Source organism: Scomber scombrus, chromosome 8 (assembly GCF_963691925.1).
Source record: "Scomber scombrus chromosome 8, fScoSco1.1, whole genome shotgun sequence".
Classification (NCBI taxonomy): domain Eukaryota; kingdom Metazoa; phylum Chordata; class Actinopteri; order Scombriformes; family Scombridae; genus Scomber; species Scomber scombrus.
This window is the reverse complement of record NC_084977.1, coordinates 12,522,465-12,541,722: the sequence shown is the minus strand read 5'-3', so window position 1 is coordinate 12,541,722 and position 19,258 is coordinate 12,522,465. Positions and strand designations below refer to the sequence as shown.

Below are 19,258 nucleotides of genomic sequence, written 5' to 3'. Positions count from 1 at the left end.
TCACCCTTCGCTCCCCCTCCCTCAACCTTTGTCTGGAGGTCTGTCCTTTGTTTGCGGAAGAGCGAGACCCCCGAACGGATTAACTCTTTGCATTCCAGCCTCTTTTGTGTTAAACAGCCAAATCTAAGACCCCGACCCCTCCGCCACCCTAGCCCCACCCCGCTGTCCCCTCTTCAGCACCTCACTAGGGTTTTCTTCCCTCCTGTCTCTGCTTCTGTGGCTGCTTCCTGTAGGACGGCGTTGTTGGGGGGTGGAAGCTTCAGAATAAGACTGGAGCTGTAAGAGGGAGATGTTGGGGGAGGAAGAGGGTAGGCTGGAGGTGGGGGGTCACTCATCCACATCTGTTGTTATGGGTGGAAGGATAAAGGAAAGGCTCTGCGAGGGCTGCAGGTGTTGATTGTGTCATTAGCTCCCTTTCTATTGGCTGCAGCTAGTTGTCTTCTCTTTATCCCCAAATCGATTGCTTTAACCAGTTTTCACTGGATGGCCACTGAATCCTCAATGCGCGCACACACACACACACACACACACACACACACACACACACACACACACACACACACACACACACACACACACACACACACACACACACACACACACACACACACACACACACACACACACACAAAACAAACACACACATGAAAATCCCAGCACAACAACAGTATGTAGAGGGAACCTGTGTGTGATAGCCCCTAGCTGAAATTCTTGTTTGTGAGGGGCAGAGAAAAAAGAATGAGGGCAGACGTCCTCTGCTCCCAAATGTCTGGCCTTCTCTTTATAAATACAGGAATCAGACAGTCTTCTTTTTTCTCTATTACAGTGTTTACATGATAGTGTTTAGACCGTAAATACGAACAGATGAGTCTGTAAAACCATGATATCAGGAATTTCTAGCAGCTTCCAATATTGATAAAAAAGACGGTGAAAAAAATCAACAAACTGCTGGCTTCAAAACCTCTATCACTTGTCGTTACATTTAAATAAAACATTAAAACTAATACAGTTGATTCCGCTAATTTAAAATGAATTAACAGTTTGTTTGTATCTGGATTAATTTGTCAACCACTGCTACACTGGGCTACAGTGGGCAAATCATCTCAGAACGATAGTCCCAAGTAGTAGTAATAGTAACAGGAGATCTTCCTATTGTAGCATATCCAAATACAGTATGCAGAAATACGTTCATGCAAATCTCTCTGAAATCGCTGACCACTTACTGATGCATTTCTGGGATTTCATGAAATATGAAATAAGCAATGGCAAAACACCTTGTAATTTTTCAGTTTGAAAGAATTTGGGCTTGGTCACACCTCCATTCATAACAGGAAATTTAACAAATTTAAATGAATTTTAATTCATTTGCTTCAGTCTCAAGATAGCGACAGTAGTCAGTGGTACAGATGCATTTGCCTCAACTTACAGCCCAATTAGAAGCCAAAATTGCAATTAATGACTACATAAGTTTTCAGCATCACATAAGGTTTTTGAGTGAGTATCATTGTTTGTGGCGTGACAGGAAGTATATATTGTGTTCAGATGACACCGTGACATGGGTCAAACTCATGTTTGTGGTCTGTCTGTGGTCAAGGGCCACCCTCCTCCCAACCATGGGTGAATGGATGTCAGATAAACCCTGGCATTGATGACAAGGTGTTTTTGTTAGTTTTAATTTATTGATGTTGAGGTTGAAGCAGTATTTAACTGACGTCCCCGAAAGAGTCTGATATGAGATGAAAAGTCTGAGATAAAAAATTTAAAGTGAGAGAAATAAAAAGTTGACTTGTGTGGGCTAGAGCGTGAAAGAGACCGATGGTTTGATGGACAGAAGAAGAAAAGTAAAGCTGAAACTTTTATTTGATAATCACTTGAATTAATTTCTGTTTAATTCTGCACCGCAGACTTGTGTCACTGCCGCTTGTGACAGCTGTCCCAAGTGAGTGTGTCCAACATGGATCGAACGCACGTTAGGTCTACATCACAGACTTCATTTCATAAGCCGTCAGTCTTCCTGCAGTGAGAGTTGCTGTATTTATTAACTACAGGTTCCAAAAGGAGTGTTGTAAATTTACATGGCACAGTGATGTTGTTTCCTGCTGTTTGCTAAATGCATTGCTGCCACCAGGAGAATAGCTGGTGCTTGAATCAAGGTAATAAAGACAACTGGAAGGCTTGTGTTTCCCCGCCTCCTCTCTTTGATTGTCCCATTTAGAAAAGCCTGTTCTGATAAGAGGAGAAGCAGAAAGCGTGGTCGGATCTCTGTCACTTTACTTTTTAGACTTTCTGCTTCTTTTACTCATGCTCTCTCTGCCTCCTTATCTCCATCTGTCTCCATCTCCATCTTAATTCCTGCTTCTATTTCTCTCCCTCTCTCTCCTGGCTGACTGACTGACCGGCTGCTTGAATGTCTGGTTAGATAGCCGGCCAAAGACACACGCAGGATTATCATGTAGACCTGCCACCAAGCAGCCTTTGTGTCTGTCTTTCTGTGTGTCTTTGTTTACTCTCCTTATTATAATGGAAAAAGCACTTTGTAACCATTGGCTTTGTCAGACCACAGTTAATTGCAAATAACTATCGTGATGGCATTTAATTTTAGTAATTGTCTTCTTCAGGACGGCTGGACACTAATCCTTTCCTCCTCTGTTCTGGATACAAAGTGTGTGCTGACAGTGCCGGCTCATATTTTTTTTAGCCTTGTTTCTCATTTGACTGAATTTTTAAATAATGTTTGCGTGGCCCCGAACTGCTGTTAAAATCTCTCCTGTGACTCCTTCAAAGTCAGAACAGTCCAGGTTTTTGTCTGGAATTCTCTGCGCAGAGTTTTGTGGCTCAAATACTGCCAGTTACTACCCATAATGCCATAAAGAGCTTCCCATGATTAGATTGAAATGATTAGATAATTGGATAGAAATTTTACTATTACGAGGGTGTGGAGAGTACAAGATTTCTTGCAGATTGCTGGTACTAATTAACTGTGAATGTTGACTTACCAGATCATTTCTAAAGATTAGTGTCAGTGAAAAAGAAGAGACAACAACTATGACATGGGCTCTTTCTTCTAAATGTGGGTGGGATTGTCAAATCCGAGCTAACAATGGTCACATCCAGATGTTGCCTGGATTCGTCCCCAGTGGTTATACAAGATGGTACAGTAGATGAGGACAGAACCCCCCCAATGAACCCTGCAGCTGAAGCTGAAAATCTGCATTTCATTAGTTCAACATTAGAGTAATTTCACTTCCTAATATAGCACGTCTTTACACCTAATGGCTCCATCCACCTTCCTTTTCTTCCCTTTTAAACTCTACATACTGAGAAGAATGTGCTCTAGATCAACCACCTAAAATAATATCAGAATAATGAAAGCCTTGGTTTCTACATTTAGTCTTGTCCATGAGCGATCCAGCTTCAGATTATGCAGAGAGACAGAGAATGAGATTTCCCCGCGTGGCTCACACAGACGCAGGTCAGCTGTTCAAATCGCAATATATTTACGACTCCACAGGCCAGGAGATGTTAGATCACCTTGCCCTTACCCCTGTGTCTGCACTTGGTTGTGTCTTTTTCGGTAACAAACTGTAACCTGCATCCCATTTCATTTCCCTGAGAGCTGATTGGATTTGCGATGGTCGCGCCTTCTCGCTGCGCCTCGTCTCTGACGGAGCAGCAATCTCTTTAACACCAAACTGATAGATATGATAATGTACACTGGCTTTATTGTCAAGTGACAGAAGGGCAGCACAATCGCCCCGATACACAAAAACACACACACACACCATATGTGTTCTCCGCTGTCCCTCTCTGTTCTTCAGTGCTCTTCTTGTTTAGACGGGACCCCAGTGCTTGGTTAACGCCTCAGGGCATGACTCTGTCTTTTAATCTTTAAATACTTTAATAATACTATTCTATTTTAGTTCATATGCTTTGAGTGATTGGTAGTGTGTGCCGCGGTGTTGAAATGTATTGTTTATTGGTCTTATTTATTTTTAGGACACTTATCGCTGCACTCCGGTGTTCTTGATGCCCTCAAATAACGAGTTGTAAATTAAAAGAACATAAAGGAAAGTGTAGATTGATGATAAGTAATGTTTTACTGTAACTGAAGTGAAGCAATAATATCCCTAAACCATCAAACTCAGAGGGTCCAGGATAAAAATCTTGCACACTGAAAAATGGTACATGCGAAACATGTGTCAGGGTGTTAGTGAGTGATTCTCTGACAGTTATGGGCGATCAGCTCGTATTTTCTGCTCCATTTCGCAGTCTGTCATATCAAGTGTCACGGCTGTTCCTAGCATCAGCACAAAGAATGCATCTAACAGTTTATTTGCACCTTTAAATGACAGCAAGAAATTCCTCTCATGACTTCAGCAGTTCCTTTTTTTTTAATTCACTGTCCATGAAATCAATATCTTGAAGAAGGAGAACCCCTTAATGTGGACCGGCTTGGCAGGTACTTAATTTCAGTGCAGTAATTAAGGGCCCATTTGGAGAGGGACCTGTTGGCCCCTGCTGCCCTGGAGGAGTAGGATTGGTCTAATTAACCAATATGAGTACGGTTGATTGGGCAGTAAGTAACATAATCACAGCTGATTGGTCAATAACCTGCAGGTCACCAGGGTAGGCAGAGATGAACATTTGGTGACCCTTCCTTCCTGCGTAAAAGCTCCCTGCAGCTGAATTTAGGACCGTGTTGTGAAGTTAAGTCTGCAGTGGATCTGCTCTTTAATAGAGCTGAATATCTAACCTCAATGCTGTTGCATACAGTGTGAGTATTGAAAACTGTCCATTACTGAAAGTTAGCAGCAGAATCGTTTGATATTTCCTGATTCATATCATAACGTTGCCAATTTGTACTATGCTGCTCATCATTTAATATATTTATTGAATCGAATTAAACTAATGTTTTGGTCGCTGCTGGTCTTCTTCAGTACAATTTTATTTTAGCGTAGTACTTAGCATACCTGCCTGTGTAAGGACAGCATTAAACAGTGCCATCACAGCTGCTCTTGATTTGATAAAGAACCCACCAATAATATTGACATAACATGTGTAGTGTGCAATGATTTGCTTTTGTTTTTGTTGCAATATGGTTCCTTCTCCTGCTTCCGGCTCCTGAAATGTGTGAACTTTGCAGCTGAGTATGAAGATATCCTACTTTGTGTTTGAGAAGTTTGCTGTTTGTCAAATGAACAAAGAATAATGTATCAAGAATCATATGGAAACATTTCAAATAAAACTGAGCCCTATTTGTTAGTTGTCTTATGAGTCACTGCAGCTCAATCAGTTCACTTTATCCACTCATTCAGCACTCGTCTCCATTAGAGATTTGCAACCATATCCACAACAGAAACACACAAATCAGCAACATAATATGTCTTTAGATCACAGAGTAAAATGTCTAACTGCTGTTGCTCTCTTGTCTCGTGCATAGTGTATTCTGGGATCTGTACTGCGCTGCCCCGGACCGGAGGGAGACATGCGAACATTCCAGCGAGGCCAAGGCTTTCCATGACTATGTGAGTGAACTTAACCAACCCTCCAGTTGTGTATGAGGCGTTTGGGGCACAAATATACACCAATCCACACTCACTCACTCACTCACTCACTCACTCACTCACTCACTCATGCACATGTGCTTGTGAGGACATACGAGTACATGCAGAGTGTGTATCAGAAAGAAGGGATTATTTTTTTCTGTGCTAATGCTGCTGGTTCCTGTTTTGACATGTCTGTGTCTGGTGTGTCTGCTCTGCTGCAGCCTCTGTTCTGGATGGGACAGACTCTGAGCCAGATGTCTGAAATAGCAATCTTTTAAAAAATGCAGCACCTATGAACACCGCTTCTATATTTCATGGGAAATTCCATCTTTGAATTTTTAAAGTCTAGTTAGAGTCTTCAAGCTGTTCTGTCACATTTCACATGATCAGACTTGATTAGATATCAGTTTTCTAACACCTGCCTGAGCAGCATAACGCTGTACCTCAGCTGCTGGCCGCACTTCCTCATACGCTGACCCCTGAACCCTCGGTTCTTAGCGATACTGTCGGTCTGAAGTCAAAGGTCACAGCACTGCCTGGCTATTTATTGGTCCACTCTTGGCTTCAGTAAAGGTCAAAGCACATAAAGCAGCTGGCTGATCACACAAGCACATTAACACACATACACACAATGCATATAAACACACATAGGACATATAGGCTACGCCAGCTGTGGCTGCAGGGGCTGGACGGGGTGATGAAAGGTCAGGGTCCTCGGCCTTCTTGACCTTCTCATCTTCTGAAGAGTCGAAGCAGTCGATCAGTAACCTATTCAACACACACATTTTGTTGAACAAGCTGGTTGATGTATGAGCGAATCAACTACAACTGAAAGTCTTTATTGGTTCAGCTCTCATTATTGCAAATAACCATTTGGTTTTGTGATTGTGGCCCTCGCAGATTTAACCGTCTTACTTTCTGTCAGTTTGGGTTTTAAAATGGATTTCTACACTTCACCTTCAACGTCTTTCTTTTTGACTTGTCCATGCTGAAAGAAATATTTGCAGTATGTTGCCTGAGATGTGTTTGAATAAGGATTACACGGGTGTTATGTTGACCGTACAGACTGCTTTAGCTACTAGATTATCATTTCACATGGGCAGGAGTGAAACCTGAAATGGATTAGAGGTGCTATTCTTACCATACACGATTCATTCAGGCTGTTTTAGCCTGTAGCCAGTCGCCCATTCAGTTGAACTCTCTTATGAGGTTTGACAGCAAAAGTGTGTGCACTTGTCAGCTGAACAGATTACATTTGTTGTGCATGTACTATACGTGTGTGTGTGGGGGGTGTGGGGGTGGGGGGGCATGAGCTGATGTGTGTGTCTCTGTGCCTGTCTGTGCATGCATGTGTTGGACCACCATAAGATTAATTACATGGTTAATTAAACCTAGTAGTTAATTAAATCTGACAACTGTGTCTAATTAATCTAAATGCCATATAATTTCCTACACCTTTCTCCAGAGGTAGGCCAGCTGGATACCTGCATGTCAGCTCTTTAACGGCTGCGGTTTGACAGGCCTGGTCAATATATGGCTGAACTTCAAGCTTCAAATTGGGGCGCCGTAAAAGACACATTTCAAAACTCTGTGTGTTTCAGCGTCTGGCTACATAAATCAGTCAGGATCATTTCTGCGGCTGTGTATTTGACCGTAGAATGAATACATGAAACATAGACTGAAACAGCAGTTTCACACAAGTTGAATAAATTGAGGCGACAAGGTCCTGCGTGCTCATTTTGAAACACATAACTTTGTTGTAGTTCAAGGATTCAGACAGTATTGTTTGACCTTTGACCTGGCTCAAGTTCAGGAGGTCAGAGTAAGCGAGCTGTCTGCCAGAGTGGGCTGATTTGTTGGTGTCACATTCGAAAAAACATTATGAATGTAAGAATGGTACCTTTAGTTCCCTTTATGTATCTGATAGGGTGGAATATGTTTTTCTGTTATCATCTATGTTTACTGTTACTGCTCTTTAGGAAAATATTTCATGGCTGCGATATATAGGGCTATATATTATGCTATTTTATAGTACACCAGGAATGTTAAAAAATTACTTTCTTTTGGTAAATGCTGGAACTTTTTACGCAGAACAGTCACCAGTAAAACGAGACCGTGAAGTGTGTGTGCGTGTACAGAGGGTGTGGCAGAGGCTCTGACAAAACTAAAATGCAGGAGTAGGTGTGAGTTAGCACATGTGCTTTTGTGACTGTCGCCGTGCGCGTGTGTCTTTGTGCGTTTGTTTGACAGAGAAAGAGAGTGTCAGGGTCGGAGCGTGTGAATCCCCAGGGTGATGAGGGGTCTGTCTGTCTCTGATTAACTCTGGCTCCGTGGTCCCCGCAGACCAACGGCCTGATCAAGTCTCTATCACGGCCCCTTGCTGATAACGGCTCCCTCATTCCCCCCGAGTCCCCCCGGATCACAGAGTGAAAAACAACACAGCTCCCAGGAGTCGCACACGCTCTGCTCTGTGTGTCGCTCAGCAGGAATAGTGAGACAGGAATGTGTGCAAGATAAACCAGGATTGGTTTGTTTTTATGTTGTATTATGTTTTTTTTATTTTGAATTTATAGTCTTCTGTGGTAGCTACCCTGTTAGTTTATTGTAGACAACAATGAGAAAAATATCTGAAATAATATTTCGACAGATACTTTGATTATTTGTTTCCTGGAACTAAATTGGTTGATAGGCGAATTTAAGCCAGAGTACGGTCTTAGTTACAGATTTGGTTTGGCTCAGCTCAGTTTGGCTCAATTTGGCCCGGTTTGAAGGCACCTCTTACTCAACCCTGTCCTATTGGCCGCCATTGTGAGCGATGATGTAGACTTTGTGGACTCTCCAGTTTGGGAAAGATAATGGAATATAATGTGCTAATCCTCAGATCTGGGGACTGGTTGACAGCTAATCCAGGGGAATGTGGTGGGATTGAAGCCCTGGCCGCACTCCCAGAACTGGAGGCCTCTGACTAGCTGGATCGCTGGTCTGGCTTCACCCCTGGACGGTGAATCTGCTATCATAGCCACTCGAGCTCACGCGCAAACACTCGCGCATGCAGGCACGTTTGTGTGCATATCACACACCCACACTCGTATGCAAATGAGCGCTCACACTCAAAGTAAGCGGGATGATACTGTATCATGAAGAGCTGGAACAGTCTGAAGTCTTGTACCTCTGTAAAGTAATTTAAGTGTTCTCTCTTGTCTTCTTAATTGTTGGAATTGTGTTTCTGTCCTTTCTCTTCACATTGCCTTTTAATCATGTTTATTTCCTAAATGAGATCGGCGCGTCTTATAGTTGTCTTTTTGGCTGGAATTTGGATGTTCCTCAAAAGAGCACTTTGTTGAGGAAACGTGTTTGATTATGAGAACATGGCACGTCTTTAGTAACTCAATATGAATGATTAAAGGATGGGAGCTTTGTGATGAAGAAAGCATACATATTGACGAGCGAGCAGGCACACTTGTTCACACACGCGCGCACACACATTTTTGCGCACATTAAAGCAGGAAGAAGAATGAGTCTCTGTTTTCTCTGCTCTGACACACACACACATACACCCACACACTTGCAATCACAGACAAACAGTCTTTCAGGAAGTGATACACTCGGTCTTGTTGTTGCAGACATTTTGCTTTGCCCCAGCCAGAGGTCGCAACCCTGAACATCTGCGATTCATGCCAATCCGGGTTCACTGCCTGCGGAGTGTCACAGATTTAGTGCCACAAGTGCGTCATTCACATCGCAGTGCTTCACTGACTCCACTCAGCTCTCGGCTTACTGATGGGAACTGTCATGATGAAGGTTTAGATGGAGTTAAATATGGCCGTCAGACATTTTTCTTCAGCAAGCTGCATATTCTTCATAAATAAACCAAAAACAGCATGTATACATTTGTAAATTTAATCAAGTGTTGAAATGATTCATCTAATAATTGTTTAATCAAGGAAATTTAAGGTTAACAACTATAATAAATTAGTTGCTGGGGTCAAGCAAAACATTCCTGGTTCCAGTTCCAGATTTGCTGCTTTTTTCCGTCTTTTATATTATTGTTAATTGACTATCTAAATATCAAATATAACTGTTTTTAGACAAACAAGCTATTTCAGAAAGCATTTGTCACTTCTTTCTGAAGTAGTGTAATTGATTTAGAGCAGCAACAGATGATTATTTTTATGACCTAGTAATCTGCCAATTTTCTTTCCTACATCTTGTCTACGACATGTCAAAATATAATCACACAAGCTGCACATGGTTTCCCAGACTCTGAAACTCAATATACACTTCACAATCATACATTACAAGACTAAATGTATCATGACCTCACATTTGAGAGGCTCGAACAAGCAAATATTTGGCATTTTTGCTCGAACTTTTAATTGATTAACTGATTCATTCAGCTCTAAATTGATGAATCTTGACAAAAAAGGTGATGAAAGTAGATGTTCTCGCAGGCCTGACCTGCAAGCTGTACATAGATCGAGGTGCAGTGTTGACTGTTTCCTGGGGATTCTTTGAGAGGGTTAAACATTTGATTCGGCTGGACCACAGTAACAGGTGGCACAAGGGGAGGAGCTGCACTCTGTAAACAACCGTTGATGGCCAAGCCTTTGTCTGCACTGGCTGTGTGTGATTTCATGTGTGTGCTCTCAAATTCTCCACAACTCCCTGTGTAGCTGGACCAGGTGCTCGCTCGCCTATTTTTAACGCCACGTCTGCTGAAACCCTTCCTTTCCTTTCAAAGCCGTCTCTTTCTTTGTCTCTGTCCTTTTTCAAAGACAGAATTTACTCATCCTGCACTGTTTTTCTTGCTTCAATTCCTCTCCGCCAACACCCCCTTCACTATCCTCCAACCCCCTCCTGCCGCTCTTTCTTTTCTTTACTCTCTGTTCCACGCTCTCTTTCTTATTCCTCCCCCTCTCTCCTTTTGCGTCCCTCCCTCCACCTCTCTTCCCGCCGCCCTCCCCCTTTCTCAGAGGAGATTGATTGGGTAATCTGGCTGGGTGCCAGCAGTGCCCGCTTTCTTGCTCGGGGGAAGGAGAGAAGCGGGGGCGACATGACGACATGCAGGAATAATAATAACATCCATAATATAGGCAGAGTAGGTATGGATGGAGGGATGAGGAGGAGAAAGAGAGAGAGAGAGAGCAGAGGAATGGAGTCGGCGTTGGCACGGCAATGTTTTCTTCAGATTCTCCTGGCTGCTTTCGCTTTAAATTATAAAAGAAATAAAAAATAGTCTACACACAAATGCCACAACATTGTGTCTCCATTTCTGTCTGTCTCTATCTGTCTTTCTATCTTACACCCCCCCCCACCCCACCCCATCTCCTACATCCTCAGTTTGCGCCTGTGTCGTCTTTTAATATCAAACAGTGCGTGAAGTGCAGGCGAACGGGCGTTGAGCGAGAGGACGCTGTCTTTGTGTGCCGTTGTTTACTGTTGTTACCGTCTAAATGAAAAAGGCCAGTCAGCTCCTCTGTCTGTGTATACCTTTCCCTATCTGAGGGAAGCAACAAAGCCTGAAAGTGCTGCCCTCAAGCTGTGTGTGTGTTCGGCTGGAGGTCTGGAAGTGACAGAAGCAGAAGATCAAACACTGTTTATGATTCCCTTCCTCGCAGGTTCATTCCGGGCAAGCTTAAACTGTGCCGAGGTTTAGCATTTGATCTCGACTCTGCCGGCGCGTGAGCATGGGCTCCTGGATCTGTGTTTGACAGAGACAGACATGGAGACGGACAAACGGTAGACAAGAAACGCGCGGATGGACAAAAAGACAAGGGACAGAGAGAGAGAGAGAGAGAGAGAGAGAGAGAGAGAGAGAGAGAGAGAGAGAGAGAGAGAGAGAGAGAGAGAGAGAGAGAGAGAGAGAGAGAGAGAGAGAGAGAGAGAGAGAGAGAGAGAGAGAGAGAGAGAGAGAGAAGCAGAGACATAAAGCAGGAGGGAGTTAGAGAAGGTGAGAGGGAGATGTATGAGTGTGCAGGAAGAAAGAGGTGTCTGAAGACAGTGGGGACTCTTTTTTTTTAAGTCAGCTTTTTTCATAGTTTATCTGAGTTTAGTACGAGCTATATTCATTGCATCCTGCTAGCCAGAGCGGCGTAAGTGCCACAAGTCTGCCTGAGCAAAGTTATTGTAAAAGCTAAACCCTGCAGCGTTTACTTTCCTTCCCTGCATGCAGATTTCCACCCGAGTCCCATTTAATTTCCCTAACCCAGTTACCCATGAATGCCCTCTTAGTTGCTACATCATCATCCATAAAATTTAAACGAATGCTTTAAATGAATACTCTATTCTGGGAAATAGTGGAAACTCCTCGGGGCATTTGTTTATCTCTCCCAGTGAAACTAGGGTGAACGCTGCCAATTCTGTTTCAGTTTAGTCATTTTCAGGAAATAAATTACGGTCCAATAAATTTAAAAAAAAGCAACATTCATCACTTGTTTGTCTCGACTGTAACCAGTTTACTGTGGAGAGTTGGAGTGAACAATTTGTCAAGGGGTTGGAAGTTCGAGGGCGACCTTCCGTGCCGGAGGTGTCTGTGATGTTTCTGTTGCCAAGCTTGCGTCTCCTGACTGTGCTCTACACACACACACACACACACACACACACACACACACACACACACACACACACACACACACACACACACACACACACACACACACACACACACACACACACACACACTGGCGACTCCCTACCACATCCACTTATCTATTTATCCATTGTTTAAAAAGACCCTGTCCTGCACAAATGAATGCAATTATGATGCTTCTGCTGTGTTTGCTTCTGCTTAGTTCGAACTTTGCTTTGGCAGCCTGTGCTGAGTTTACGTTTTTATAACTTTGTGTCTGAGAGAAGAGACGAGAAGAGTCAGGAGCGCGGTTACACCAACTTAAGGTAACTGTGAACTGTAAATTTGGAGACCCTGCTCCTCTTGACTTTTTCCAGCTGCGGAGCTCCCTGCTCTCTCTTTTGTGGAGGAAGGCTTGGAGTTGCACTCCATTACTGCCGTTCCTCATTAGGTCTACAACACTGACGATGCTTACAAGGATCGTCAGGCAGGTCCCAGGGAGTGAAACCTATCTTTAAACATACACTCCTGTTGGTTTGCTCGGAGTGTTTGAGAAGCTATTTCTTCTTTACGCCAAACCCCCAAATGAAATCAACTCACACTGGAACTGCTGTAGTGGACATGATATGAGAAAAGTCGGATTTTTAGTCAAGCTTGAATGCTTGCTGCTGTACTGACCACCGAGGAATTTACAGAAGTGTTTGTCAAACTGTGAACATTTCTAAGTCTGTAAGATTATGGATGAAAAGGGAATCGCAGATTTTCAGTAACGATTCTTCGACAAAACAGCGCCTGTATGGATTTGCATGTATGTTTTAACATTACATGCAACATGTACTTAATAGCAATTCACAACTACAATAACAATATAACCCAAATAAGAAGAGAAATATGATAGGTTTCTGTATGTCTGTATCGTCTATCTATCTAAAGGATGTTGTTGTGTTATGTGTTATATATTAAACATTTTATGGATGTTTGTGAATTGTATCAATATGTTTTTTGTTCAGGTCTGTAGATTTCAGAGCCTCCCCACATATTATTTTGTGGTGATTCTTGCAACAGTTATGTAAGATTCAAGGTATTGCTTTGTGCTGCTGCTATCACCACACCACACTGTTTGTGTAATTGGTGCTTTTGTCTGTTATCATCTATAAACTTTCAAGTTTTATCCCTCACAACACAAAAATGACCCCTTTTCAACATCAACCAATCTGGTTCCCTAATCACTATAACTTCTTATAAGGGTTTGCATGCAACCTTCATACTTAGCTGCGTGGGAATATTTGCCAAAGAACATGTACCACTTTTCCTTATGTTATGTTAAATAATATGTTTCAACAAGGAAGGAAATGTGTTTTAAGTTGAGGAGTATTAACTGAGGAGGTAAACTGTGATGGACTGCAGTAGGAGGTGAGATCTGTAAATGTAAATATTCACAGGTATCAGGTGTTGCTTCAGGATAATTTACTTTGGGTCTATAGGGGTGTGACATATTTATCTCTCTCTGCCTTGACACTCTGTTGGAAATTAGCCAAACGATACATGAGATGCTGGTAGGACACTTGGAGTGTATCTCCTGCCTAACTGCACGAGTGGTAGCATTAAACCAGAGTTGAGCTTTGATTAGGAATAAAGGCAGGAATATAGGTGCTGATGGAATTGAATAATGTCTCCTGCTCTTCAGTGTAACACAATACAATACTGACCTCAGCAAACACAGAAGCCCTTGGTTTTATGTCCAAATGCAAACACAGCAGATCCAAATTCCTTTGAGAAATCAATTATGATGATTAATAAGTGGTCATAATGACTGTCTTCTGAGTGAACAGGTGACTTTAGCTTCACTTCCTCTCTAAGTATAGAGCTGCTTTTCTGCTAAAGACCCCTTTTTCTTTTTCTTTTTTTCACGAAAACAATTCTTTTATCTTTTCTTCCTCATTTTGTGTCCACTCTCACAATCTTTCTCTCCCTCACTCACCCACTCACACACTCTCTGTCTTGCCCTTTCTCCTTTTGCCTCTGCCTCTCTTTGTGGTGGTGGACAGGCTTGTAGCTGGCAAACATTGCAGGCTGGCACAGTGTGTCCCTGGCACAGCGTGTGTGTGTCTGTGTGTTTGCGTCTGCTGTCTGCTGCACAGCTCTGCCAGTCCACCAGTCTCAAGTACCAGCTGGACACCCAAACTCACAACCAAAATAAACTGGCCGCTCTATCAATGAGCCCATGGGTGGAGGCGCGTGTGCAGAAGTGTGTTTGTGTGCACATATCCACGTGTGTGTGTCTGTATGTGCGCATTTGCGTGTGTGTGTGTGTGTGTGTGTGTGTGAGGTGCTGATCGGACACCCTGCTTATTAAGTCTCACTGAACCGAGTGGCGAAACAAACACAGTCCTTGATGAATGCCTGAGATGTTCGCTTGTCTCAACTTTGCATTACATTGAGGCCCTCCCTGCTAGGATTAAAGACTAAAACAATTCCAAAGCCTTATTTGCAATTTAAATTCTCCTAAATGCAGACTTAATCCTCATTTTCCAAAGGCAGCAATACTGAGAGGCAGAATAAATGTGTGAGAGAGATCTAATTCAAGCCTCTGTCGGGGTTTCAGTTGCTAAAATAACACTTATAAGTTATAGGAGGGATAATGAATGCGCTTTGAGCTGGTTGAGTTATATTTGGAGAACAGTTTGTTTCTGCTAAAAGCTCGTCTTTGTGATGACAGGGTGAATGCACATAATCAGCAGGGGAGTCGCTGATTTTCACACCGTTTGTGCGGAGAGAAAACTCCCGTTCTCAGAAGTATTTGCATTTGTATGTATTTACATATTTGTGTGTGTGTGTGTGTGCGTTAAGGTGTCTGAGTGTCCTGATGGTGGGGCCCACAGTGAGCATGCTTTACTGCTGCCCAGGGTATATTTACAGACAGTGACTTTAATGCAGTGTAATGATTATTTTTATTCCAGGTACTTCGGCAGCCCGTTCGCTTTGAGTGGAATGACTCCCCATTGGCCCACTGATTACCTCTGTGGCTGCTGCCACACCTGGCTCCTTCAGCTCTCTCCTCTCTCTCTCTCCACCATCACACCTTCAGCGCTTCCTCCTTTTATTACTACACCTTCATCAGTTCCTCTCTATCAGCATACCATTACCCATCGTCAAAATTCGACTTTAAGCTACACCGTCATTTTCTCTGGTCTCTTTCTCCACCACAACACCTTCATCATACTCACATCTGTGTCTCTGAGTCTGTTTTTTTCCCTGTACCTCTATTACACCTTTACTCTTCTACCTATTCTAAATTAGTGCCATGATTTCAACCTGCCTAGTTTGTCAGCTTCATGGTGTTCCTGTTACTGCATCTATGAATTTAGTAAGGTTTCTGCAGAGGTTTGCACAGATATTGAATAGAATATTTGCAGGTAATGTTCAAGTGTGAAATGGCAACGGATTTAAAACAGGAATGCGCAAGAAATGAAGAAATCACTGAAAGCAGATTCAAATTGAAAGAAATTGTAAAAAGAAAAATAACGTGGTCCTCCTCCATTGCTGCTGTATGTCCTTTCCTGCTCAAAAGTCTGTGTTAAATGCACAATTCAAAATACATGCAGTATGTTGTTGTAGTTTTGGGGTTTGCAGTTATGCTCATCAGTGGACTTCTGCAAGCTTACCCTGAAAACTTGTTGCTGAAGCTTCTTTTGGTTCAGGTTCGGCTACATTTCCACTTTACTGCTAAATCTTAGTTTTGTCTTCTTTTTATCTGAACTGTCTGTCTGTCATCTTGGTTTAAAATGTAGTCACAAGAGGAAATACTGCTATATTAATAATCGCTTAGTGGGCAATAAATTACATTAAAACAAAACAATATTTAAATGGATCATGATGTGTTGAAATGAAGATGGACCATCCACTTTGATACATTTTCTTCCTCTTCCTCTCTTCTGTTTTCCTCTGTTTCAATCGAATGTGTTTATTTTCAGCTTCTCAAGTTTCTTCCGTCTTTATGAGAAAAAGTCTAATCTTATAAATCAGTATATCTTCCTCCTTTTCTCTCATTCCTCTTAACTTGAGTGTAGCTGTTAGCTTCTGTTCTCTTCCTCTTTCTGCTTTTCCCGTTGTTTCCTCTATCATCCATCCTTGCATTTTCTCTCATTCAACTTTCCCTTTTACTGACTCACAGACTATGTAAGCAGCTTACTTGAGTTGCTTTAGTTTTTAACATGAATCATTATTAACATTACTTATGAGCCATCTTTTAGTGTGACATTTCAAGCATTCACCATGTTGCAAGTTTGATTTTTAGACTTAATTAAGAGTACTGGGTCTAAATAGGGTTTGTCATTTAAAGTGACTGTCTGCTGTGATAACAGTGGAATATTTATAATTTAACTGAGGCCATTTCCAAACTATTGGCTGCTGACAACCCTGAAATTGTTTAGAAGGACTAATGAATCAATATTTGGTGGAATAATTTTAGATTTGAATTACACAACACTTTAAGGCAGATGTATATGTCATGCAGCCTATGCTCACTATTCTAAACCTCTGTTTGTCAAGAAGCTGATGCTAATGACACAGCCACAGACAACAGGTAGTTGTCACTGAATTTTGTGCCATACCAAAAATGAGATAAGAATGGAGCTCAGTCACTGGACCAGATGCAAGAACATGTTCATATTTATTTTCTTAAATCTGTCGTACTTTTTCGTGAGGTGGAATTTAGTGTGCCACGTGGGATGCACCAAACACTCATATCACCAGGAAACAGTCGTAAATGACATACGTAAAAGTGATGAATCCCACCTGTTCTAAATGAAAGCGTGTTCCCGAGAATAGTAAATTAACATGAATGACGCCCCCAAAATACCACATAAGGCCAGCCGTCCGGCAGGTTGTAGAGAAGCTCCAGTCATGAAAATGGCACTAAAGAAAAGAAAGAACTTTACGAGCTCTCAGACTGAGGTCCCGCTCTCAGAAATAGATCAACAGAAACACATATTATTATTTAGTGTTAGTGGTGGAATTAAAGGTCCAGAGAAAACCAAAGAATGAGAAAAAATGACCCGTGCTGTGAACGCTGTCTCAGCTGTTGCCCGTACTGTCACAGAAATAAAAACAAAAATGATTTGCCATGAATTGGATGCCAAAAACATCTCGCTAGGGGTGTCATCAGCCAGGGAGCTAAACTATAACTTTGATCACCAGCACAGACCTGCTAACACTCGGGATGACAACGCAGGAATAGCCGGCAGAAGAAGTTGGAGATGGGGGTAATGATCAAAAGCTCGACCCCTCTGTATCTTATTTGTGCTGATAAACTAAAATAGGCTACATCACTCCGCAAAGTATAGCTAGCTACCGTATCGTGCTTGGCTGTATTGTATTATTCAATGTTGTTTGGTCTTGATACCCGTGTGGAGGTTTTATGTGTTCATTAATTGATTGTCATATCTTGCTTATCTATACAATGTCCGCCCCCCCCAGTAACATTGGAGTTCCCCCAAAAGACAAGATATCGTTGGCTCACTGCCATTTGACAATTAGACAGCAACAGTCATGTTTTATTGCTTTGGAAAACGACAGGTTGGTTGTGTGTAACAGGTACGACAGGTCTGCACCACTCGTAAATTTTGTTCGTACCTAAGAGAAAATCCAAAACACGAGAAAATTGGTGAAAGCGGCAAGTCCTCGTAAATCACTCGTACGCATGATTTAAGAACGAATCTGTACATTTCTTGCATCTGTCCCAATGTGTCATAAAGAACAGACTTTTCTGCCCTACTGATGTTAGTGCTTCACAGTTACAGCATATATTTTGCACAGTAAAGACAATAGAGCTATAAATAGACTGTTGTTTATATATTAGTGTATTTGTGCGTGTGTGTGCATCTGTGACTGTTGTTGTTTCTGTTGTGGATATTTTCTCACTGAGTGAGCTGGACTGCAGCTATTAGCCAGCCTTAAGGTCAGCATGGGGTCAGAGGCTGCCTCCGCTGCCGTTTAGGGTTAATTCTTCCGTGAGGGGCTCAGAAAATCCCAAAATCCACATCATGTACTTAGCAGCAACTGCAACGTGTGAACTTCCAACCTCGGGTCTGCTGTCTGGATGTAAGCCTTCAGATCAGTTATTTATATCTATCATGATTAAGTTCAGTGGATAAATAGGGCAGCACATCTGTTTCAGTATTGACTGAATGTTTGGACTTATTTAAGCTCTAGTGTGTGTTCATGCTTGCATAAAAAATGATTTAAAAAATGATACTGTGTGTGTGTGTGTGTGTGTGTGTGTGTGTGTGTGTGTGTGTGTGTGTGTGTGTGTGTGTGTGTGTGTGTGTGCACATGCTTGCATACTGTACATGTGTTATTCCTCTTATCTGTTCGGTGGGTGCTGTCTGATCTGTTTTTATCACTTCAGATCTTTTCTGGAAAAAATGACATTTGGTATAGAGAGATCCACTACACTGCACTGCACTCTGTTGCACCCTGAAAAGGTCAGCTTTTACTGAAGGAGCGTGTGCGACCAGCCGTCGCTCTGCAGTGTACAAAACTCTTTAAGTACGAGAGAGAAGAGAGAGAGACTTCTTCTAAATGTTTGGACCAGCTCAGTTTGGCTGGACATGTTGTATATGTTGCTACTTCTGCTTTGGTTTGGAAGATTGTTTCCTTTAACTCTTTCTCTCTTTGCTGCTCTGCGTTGTGCTGAATTGAGCTGCTCTCTTCAGTGCTGGACTGTTTTGCTGGATGCTGTAATCTCTTCAGTGCATGGCCAGATTACTGTCTGCTCCATATTGTCTGGTGGCGGGCTGCATGATGGAGAGATGGCAGGAGGAGGGGAGAGAGGGAGAGAGGGAAAGAGGGAGGGATGGAGGAGGCTCTGCACTGATCTGCTGCTACATAAGGAAGATTACCTTTTTATTAATACACCCATCTGGACGTTTGCTATATTTGGTTGTTTGTCCAGTCTTTGTTTGTGTTTAAGGACATACAGTATAAACCTTATGAGCTTGTAATCTAGATAAATGCAGCCTGAGATTAGACATATGTTTTATTTCCCAAGAGTTGTCACACAAATGAGTAAATCACAGTGTAATATAATTATGATTACATAGTATTCAAATATTGCATTTATTGTGTGGAATTCCTTTTGTGA

General features: G+C 42.3%; 1 protein-coding gene across 2 annotated transcripts in view; it reads left to right on the top strand.

Moving 5' to 3' along the window:
* The window catches only part of ssbp4 (single stranded DNA binding protein 4), an 86,466-nt gene that overhangs the window by 19,389 nt on the left and 47,819 nt on the right, over positions 1-19,258 (top strand). For both annotated transcript variants that reach the window (XM_062423786.1, XM_062423787.1), the window contains exon 4: positions 5,441-5,525. In XM_062423786.1, the coding sequence (XP_062279770.1) occupies positions 5,441-5,525 (85 nt within the window). The remainder of the gene's footprint in view (positions 1-5,440; positions 5,526-19,258) is intronic.